This window comes from Neoarius graeffei, chromosome 2, assembly GCF_027579695.1.
Source record: "Neoarius graeffei isolate fNeoGra1 chromosome 2, fNeoGra1.pri, whole genome shotgun sequence".
Classification (NCBI taxonomy): domain Eukaryota; kingdom Metazoa; phylum Chordata; class Actinopteri; order Siluriformes; family Ariidae; genus Neoarius; species Neoarius graeffei.
In genome coordinates this window covers 114,431,279-114,440,038 of record NC_083570.1, presented here as the reverse complement: position 1 = coordinate 114,440,038, position 8,760 = coordinate 114,431,279, and the positions used below count along the sequence as shown (strand labels likewise).

Sequence of the window (8,760 nt, the reverse complement as noted above, 5' to 3'; positions counted from 1 at the left end):
AGGCTGAGTTCATGTTTAGGCCTATTCAAAATGAATAAATATTATTGCAATAGCTAATAAGCCGAAGCTTTAAGCCACTTTCAGATTCAATACTGTATGTGTAAAACTAAAGTTCATAATAAATACTGAATATGTCCGGCCCTCGACTTGGACCCAGTTTTTTATTTCGGCCTACTGGGTATTTGAGTTTGACAGCCCTATCCTACAGCATATCTCAAGAATGAAATTGAAGAGGAAAGATCAGCGTTATGATGGCATGGTTGAAGTTTTGTTGTGGTGATGTAAATGATTACAGCAATCATCACAAACCTATCTTCAAAAATGAGACATACAACTGTACCAGAATCACAACACAGAGTTTCGAGTTCTGCCTTAGCAAAGGAGGCACAAGTAAACCATACTAATATGCAAAGAGAAAGAATAGATCAAATAGTAATTTACTTGATTGTCCAGTTTGTCCAAAAGATTCATCAAGTCATCACCGGAGGACCCCTTTTGTGACCTGAACATTTTGATTATCTTTGGTGCATATTTATCCAGGGAAGAGAAAAAGGTCTCCTTGAGTGGAACGCCAGTAATCCTGTGAAACTCTTAGCAGACCTAAGGAACAAAAACAGAATTTAGGGCATTCAATGACAAGGATTCAGTATATCAGAATGAACCTTAATCAGATTTAGGCACATACCTGTTCTTCCAGAAACAATGCTGGCCACTGTGCCAGAACATCAGCTATCAGTGGTTCTTCATTCACAATCTCCTTCCTTCTCAATGAGAAAGTCCATTTTTGTATTGATGAATGCATTGTAGTGATGTCTTTTTTTCATTTCCTCCTGCAAAGCAACCTTTTCATTTAGTAGAGACTTGTTGCACTGTCCAGCTGGAATATCACGGAGAAAATTTATTTCATAGCGCTTTACCTTCTTCAAACAATTCCTGCCATCTTGGCCTCCTCTCTTTTTGTTGACCATGACTTCGTTGCAACCTGCTTCTTTTAGTTTACTGCGGTAATTTCCAACCTTGTGGTGGAGTCTCATGGCACAGCTATCATAACAGGTTCCAAGAGATGGATCCTTCAAACATGGGTGCTTTTTTATCAACTCCATAGCCACTTGTTCCTGATGCTTCTTTGTTGGTATAGGTCAAGCCATTGGACCTGCCTAGCATAGCCAACCACAATGCTACGGCGATAGTACTGCCTTAAAGTTTTGCAAATAGCAACAAGACTACTCCGAAATGTACATCCTGAAACTTTATGATTTATAACTTAATAAATCAAAAACTAAGTTAAATTGCATAAAAAGGCAATAGTCCATCTTACCTTGAGGAAGTTGAACAGCCACGGACTTCTCACTCCACCCAACCGTTGAAACTTTCGAACTTGTGAAGTGTGCATGTGCAGTGGCATCGGTTAAGCAGCGTCAATCAGCACTTGAATATAAGTTCACTTAACTTAATTTTCCAATTCCTATGAACTTGTGGCAAAGGAAAGGCGTCTCAACTATTTTTTTTAGTTACATGAACAATTAGAAGGGAAATTTGTTCATTCAACTTAGAATCCTTTTTCAGTCAACAAATTTGCAAGTTACATTTTTTACAGTGTGGTGTTGTTGTTGCATGATGACGCTTTCAACATATGAGCAGTTTGACTTGCATAACACCTCAAGATTGGACACTTTTTCTTCCCAAGATATTTTCAAGCTTTTTCTGAGACAACATTGCTGGAAGGCCTCAAGCTGATTGATGTAGCAAAGATATGTTGTCTAGCATTCAGCACCATAGAGTAGGGTACTTAAAACGATGGCTCAAAAGACAGCAATCTTGGTTGTTAGGGTTATGGTGTGGCTACTCCACACCCTCTTTTGCAGACGCCCAAAGGATGTGCTAGCATCCTTCATACATACAGTGCCTTGAAAATGTATTCATACCCCTTGAACTTTTTCACATTTTTCCACCTTACAACCATGAACTTAGAAGTTTTTTAATGAGATTTTATGTGATAGACCAACACAGAGTAGCACATAATTGTGAAGTGAAATGAAAAGGATAAATGGTCATCAAAATTTTAAACAAATAAAAATCTGAAAAATGTGATGTGCATTAGTATTCAGCCCACCTGCGTCAATACTTTGTAGAGCCATCTTTTGCTGCAATTACAGCTGCAAGTCTTTTGTGGTATGTCTCTCCCAGCTTTGCACATCTAGACACTGAACTTTTTGCCCATTCTTCTTTGCAAAATAGCTCAAGCTCAGCCAGATTGGATGGAGAGCATCTGTGAACAGCAATTTTCAAGTCTTGCCACAGATGCTCAATGGGATTTAGGTCTGGACTTTGACTGGGCCATTCTAACACATGAATATTCTTTGATCTAAAACATTCCATTGTAGCTCTGGCTGTATGTTTAGGGTCATTGTCTTGCTGGAAGGTGAATCTCCTTCCCAGTCCCCAGTCTTTTGTAGCCTCCAACAGGTTTTCTTCCAGGATTGCCCTGTATTTAGCTCCATCCATCTTCCCATCAACTCTGACCAGCTTCCCTGTCCCTGCTGAAGAAAAGCATCCCCATAGCATGATGCTGCCACCACCATGTTTCACAGTGGGGATGGTGTGTGCAGGGTGATGAGCAGTGTTAGTTTTCCACCACACGTGGAAGCGCTTTGCATTTAGGCCACAAAGTTAAACTTTGGTCTCATCTGACCAAAGCACCTTCTTCCACATGTTTGCTGTGTCCCCTACATGGCTTCTGGCAAACTGCAAATGGGACTTCTTATGCCTGTCTTTCAACAATGGCTTTCTTCTTGCCACTCTTCCAAAAAGGCCAGATTTGTGGAGTGTATGACTTATAGTTGTCCTGTGCACAGATTCTCCCACCTGAGCTGTGGATTTCTGCAACTCCTCCAGAGTGATCATGGGCCTCTTGGCTGCTTCTCTGACCAGTGCTCTCCTTGCTCACTCTGTCAGTTTAGGTGGACGGCCATGTCTTGGTAGGTTTGCAATTGTGCCATTGTAGCGCGTATCAAGTGTGGGTGGAGCACAGAGGACGGCAGGACAGCGTTTGGAGGCAGACAGGCGATTTATTTTTACAACTTTTCAGTATAATCACATTCATTTATTCACACGCACACACTTGTCTGGTCCCGGGTTGCGCTCCCTCTCCTCTCTCTCTGCCTCCTTAAATAGGGAGCAGTTACTGGGAAAACACACACACAAACACAGGTTAATTATCCTCAGGTGTCGCGATTCTGCCACTCACCTTCCCCGGCTCCACCCTCCTGTCACAGACCGGCGCATGACCACGCCCCCGCTGCCACATACCCCCACCGCCCGACTCAGGCCGGGCGCTCGTCCGGCCCGCAGCCGACTCCCCCCCCCTTGACGGGAGAGGAAGTCCGCCACGACCATCTACGCCCCCGGCCTGTGGACCACCTTGAAGTTGAAGGGTTGGAGTGCCAGATACCAATGGGTGATCCGCGCGTTGGCATCCTTCATGCAGTGGAGCCACTGGAGGGGCGCGTGGTCCGAACAGAGAGTGAAAGAGCGCCCCAGCAGGTAGTAACGGAGGGCGAGGACCGCCCACTTAATCGCCAGGCACTCTTTTTCAATGGTGCTGTAGCGCCCCTCACGCACCGACAGCTTCCGGCTGATATACAGGACCGGGCGGTCCTCCCCCTCCACCTGCTGGGACAAAACGGCCCCCAGCCCTCTGTCCGATGCATCGGTCTGCAACACAAAAGGGAGAGAGAAGTCAGGGGAGTGTAAAAGTGGCCCCCCACACAGTGCAGCCTTTACCTCAGAGAAAGCCCGCTGGCACTGCTCCGTCCACTGGACCGGATCTGGCGCCCCCTTTTTAGTGAGGTCAGTCAGCGGGCTGGTGACGTCCGAATAATTAGGTATAAACCTACGATAGTAGCCAGCCAGCCCCAGGAACTGCCTCACCCCCTTTTTGGTCTTGGGCCTCGGGCAGGCCGCAATCGCTGCCGTCTTATTAATTTGGGGCCGCACCTGCCCGTTGCCCAAGTGGAAGCCCAGATACCATACTTCCACCCGCCCAATCGCACACTTCTTCGGGTTGGCAGTGAGTCCCGCCCGCCTCAGCGACCTAAGGACGGCCCTCAGGTCTTGTAGGTGCTGCTGCCATTCATTACTATAAATGATGATATCATCTAGGTAAGCGGCGGCATAGGTGGCGTGGGGCCGGAGGACCCTGTCCATCAGCCACTGAAACGTAGCGGGCGCCCCAAACAGCCCAAAAGGAAGTGTGACGAACTGGTGTAAGCCGAACGGTGTGGAAAAGGCCGTTTTTTCCCAGGATAATGGAGTCAAGGGGATCTGCCAATATCCCTTCGTCAAATCCAGTGTCAAGTAAAAGCAAGCCATGCCTAGTCGATCGAGCAGCTCATCAATACGAGGCATTGGGTACGCATCAAATTTAGACACTGCGTTGACTTTTCTATAGTCCACACAGAACTGGACCGAGCCATCGGCCTTGGGAACCAAGACCACCGGGCTGCTCCAGTCACTGTGGGACTCCTCGACGATGCCCATTTCGAGCATGGCCTGAAGTTCTTCCCGAACCACCTTTTTTTTGTGTTCGGGTAATCTATAAGGACGGCTCCGCACTACCACCCCCGGGGGCGTCTCTATGTGGTGTTCTATGAGGTTAGTGCGACCGGGCAGGGGCGAGAACACATCCGAAAACTCGGCCTGCAACTGGGCGACCTCCGTGAGTTGGGTCGGGGAGAGGTGGTCTCCACAGGGGACCGGAGAGGTACGCAATGCCAATGACCCTTTTTGGACCTCCGGCCCCAGCTCCGCCTTCTCCGGAACTACCGACACCAACGCCACGGGGACCTCCTCGTTCCAAAGTTTCAGCAGATTGAGGTGGTAGATTTGTAGCGCCCCCTCCCTGTCCGTTCGCCTAACCTCATAGTCGACGTCCCCGACTCGCCGTGTGACCTCAAAGGGTCCTTGCCACTTGGCGATTAATTTGGAGCTTGACGTGGGCAACAGGACGAGTACCTTATCTCCCGGAGTGAACTCTCTAAGGCGCGTGCCCTTGTTGTACAGGCGGGCTTGCCGTTCCTGGGCCTGCCGCAAATTCTCCTGAGTTAGGTGGGTGACCGTGTGGAGTTTTGCGCGCAGATCCATAACGTACTGAATTTCGTTTTTGCTCGGTGAAGGTCCCTCCTCCCAATTTTCCTGCAGTACATCTAAGATGCCACGCGGCTTACGCCCATATAATAATTCAAACGGGGAGAACCCCGTGGAGGCTTGGGGGACCTCTCGCACTGCAAACAACAAGGGTTCGAGCCACTTATCCCAGTTACGTGCGTCCTCACTTACGAATTTTTTGATAATATTCTTGAGGGTGCGGTTGAACCGTTCAACTAAACCGTCCGTCTGTGGGTGATAAACGCTGGTGCAGATCGGCTTAATACCCAGTAGCCCATACAGTTCGCTCAGTGTTCGTGACATAAACGAGGTGCCTTGGTCAGTCAGAATCTCTTTCGGGATTCCAACCCGGGAGATGACGTGGAAGAGGGCCTCTGCAATACTGCGTGCTGAGATATTGCGAAGAGGCACCGCTTCCGGGTATCGCGTTGCATAGTCCACCAGAACCAATATAAAGCGGTACCCTCGTGTTGACCGATCTAATGGCCTGACGAGATCCATCCCAATCCTTTCGAACAGGGTCTCGATTAATGGTAGGGGGCGCAAGGGCGCTTTTGGAATGGCCACTGGATTTACTAACTGGCATTCGCGGCACGCCGTACACCACTTACGGACGTCGCCGCGAATCCCCGGCCAATAGAATCGGGCCATTATCCGCGCGAGTGTCTTATCCTGCCCGAGGTGTCCAGCCATGGGATTAAAGTGAGCCGCCTGAAATACCAATTCCCGGCGGCTCTTTGGAATTAGCAATTGGGTGACTCGCTCTTTCGTCTGAGTGTCCTGCGCCACTCGGTATAACCTATCCTTCAAAATGGAAAAATAGGGGAAGGACGGGGTGGCGCCCGGCGGGAGCATATGACCATTGATTACTCTCACTTGGTCAAACGCGTGTCACAGAGTCTCGTCTCGCGATTGTTCCAGTGGGAAATCCACAAGGGATTCCCCAATAGAAAGAGGAGGGGCCGGTGGCTCCTCACTCTGTCGCGGAGATGACGTAGACGGCTCTGCGACCGCAGCTCCAGCCAAAGCGACACCGGGACCCTCCCCTGTTAACCGGCAGGACCCACTCTTTATTAGGCGTGCCATTAAACCCCGAAATCCCGGCCAATCAGTCCCCAAAATCAAAGAGTGGGTAAGGCGAGGATTAACCGCTGCCTTCACTATCGATTTCTCCCCTCTGAAATGTATGTGGACCGACACCAACGGGTAGCTGTGAATATCCCCTTGCACACACAACACCTTCACCCCTTGTGCTCCCCCCAATGCCTCGCCTTGCACCAGGCTTTGGCGGATTGAGGTCTGATTGCAACCTGAATCCACCAACGCCTGATATGTAGCCCCTTGTACACTTACCGGTATGCAATACGCTCCGGCCCGATCGAGGGCAGCCTCTGGCGCGTCGGGGATCCGCACCACCGCCCCCACTTCCATCGCTACACACTGTTGCTGCAGGTGGCCCGGTTCCCCGCAGCGCCAGCAAACCGGCCCGGGCCTTCCCTCTGCAGCTGTGCTCTGGGGCTCACTCACCTGAGGGGGGGGAGAGACAGACACAGAAGGGAGAAACGGGAGGGCACCACGGGTGCGGCGGGCCGGCTGGGGTGGAGCTGGCCCCCGCCTCCGCGGTGGGGGAATGGGGCGAGGACGGGACACGGGAGGGGGGGGGAGAAAGAGAGAGAGGAGAGGAGAAAGAAGATGCTGCCGTCCGCTGTCCTGCTGCCGGAACAGCCGCCAGATGATCCTCCGCCAGTCCCACGGCCTGATCCAGCGACGCCGGGCGGTGGCACTGGACCCACTCCGCGGTTCCAGCTGGTAAGCGGGTGATGAACTGTTCCAGCGCCACCTGGTCGATGATTCCCTTGGCATCGCGATCTTCGGCCCTCAGCCACCGCCAGCAGGCGTCCCGGAGCTGCTGGCCGAACGCGAACAGGCTGCCGACTTCCTCCATCCGCAGCGCGCGGAAGCGCTGGCGCTGCTGCTCCGGCGTGCGCCCCACGCGCTGGAGGACAGCCCGGCGAAGGTCGGCGTAGGCCAGCCTGCGGTCGGCGGGGAGCTGTAGTGCAGCCAGCTGCGCCTCTCCCGTCAGGAGGGGGAGGAGGCACGCCGCGCGCTGCTCCATCGGCCACCCCGAGGCTTCAGCGACCTGCTCGAACAATGTGATGAAGGCCTCGGGGTCGTCCTGCGGGCCCATCTTGGTCATGGTGAGGGGAGACGGGCCCGCGGCCGGGGCGCTGGTGGACCCCGCCGACGCGAGGAGACGCCGGAACGCCTCTCGATCTTCCTGCTGGGCCAGCACCAGGGCTTCAAAGTGGCGCTCCTGCTCCTTTCGGAGCGTGACGAGTGCCTGGTGCTGGCTCTGCTGAGCCGTGGTGAGGGCGTGGACCAAGTCCGCGAACGGGGAGGATTCCATGGGGCTGCTGGGTTGGTGCTCCACCTTATTCCCGGGTTTCGGCACCACTGTAGCACGTATCGAGTGTTGGTGGAGCACAGAGGACGGCAGGACAGCGTTTGGAGGCAGATAGGCGATTTATTTTTACAACTTTTCAGTATAATCGCATTCATTCATTCACACGCACACACTTGTCTGGTCCCGGGTTGCGCTCCCTCTCCTCTCTCTCTGCCTCCTTAAATAGGGAGCAGTTACTGGGAAAACACACACACAAACACAGGTTAATTATCCTCAGGTGTCGCGATTCTGCCACTCACCTTCCCCGGCTCCACCCTCCTGTCACAGACCGGCGCTTGACCACGCCCCCGCTGCCACAGCCATATTTTTCCATTTTTGAATGATGGATTGAACAGTGCTTCTTGAGATGTTCAGAGCTTGGGATATTTTTTATAACCTAACCCTGCTTTAAACTTCTCCAGAACTTTATCCCTGACATGTCTGGTGAGTTCTTTGGTCTTCATGATGCTGTTTGTTCTTCAGTGTTCTCTAACAAACCACTGAGGCCTTCACAGAACAAGTGTATTTATGCTGAGAGTAAATTACACACAGTAGGACTCTATTAACTAATTAGATGACTTCTGAAGGCAATTGACTGCACTGGATTGTATTTAGAGGTATCAGAGTACAGGGGGCTGAATACTAATGCACACCACATTTTTCAGATTTTTATTTGTTTAAAATTTTGAAGACCATTTATCATTTTCGTTTCACGTCACAATTATGTGCTACTCTGTGTTAGTCTATCACATAAAATCTCAATAAAAAACTTTTAAGTTTGTGGTTGTAAGGTGGAAAAATGTGAAAAAGTTCAAGGGGTATGAATACTTTTTCAAGGCACTGTATATATAATATGCATTTTTTAAACTTTGTATTCTTTATCACTGAGCATCTTGATGAAAATAATACACTGCTCGTTATGCATATACACACATGTCACACCCACAGATCACACAGATGTCAAAGATACATGTCAAACACTTCAGGCACACATATTACGCATACTAAACACACCCACAATCAATATATACACGTCTCTCTCTCTCTCTTTTTTAGGTGTGTACCTGAAGAAAATCTCATGTTGCATAGGTTGGAAACAAAGTTGGTCAGGAAAACATGACATTATGAGTACACACCAAATACTGGGCTCA

At 50.4% G+C, this 8,760-nt stretch overlaps 1 protein-coding gene across 1 annotated transcript; it reads right to left on the bottom strand.

Moving 5' to 3' along the window:
- Positions 1-3,438: 3,438 nt before the first annotated feature.
- On the bottom strand, positions 3,439-7,900 carry LOC132882118 (zinc finger and SCAN domain-containing protein 29-like). The gene is made up of 2 exons (XM_060915382.1): positions 6,520-7,900; positions 3,439-3,714 (listed from the first exon to the last, which is right to left on the bottom strand). The coding sequence occupies exon 1, from the start codon at positions 7,571-7,573 to the stop codon at positions 6,686-6,688; it is 888 nt and encodes a 295-aa protein (XP_060771365.1). The 5' UTR covers positions 7,574-7,900; the 3' UTR covers positions 3,439-3,714; positions 6,520-6,685.
- Positions 7,901-8,760: the final 860 nt, after the last annotated feature.

Excerpts from the sequence above, each read along its gene's own strand:
- LOC132882118 (XM_060915382.1), bottom strand. The coding sequence starts at position 7,573 with ATGGAATCCTCCCCGTTCGCGGACTTGGTCCACGCCCTCACCACGGCT.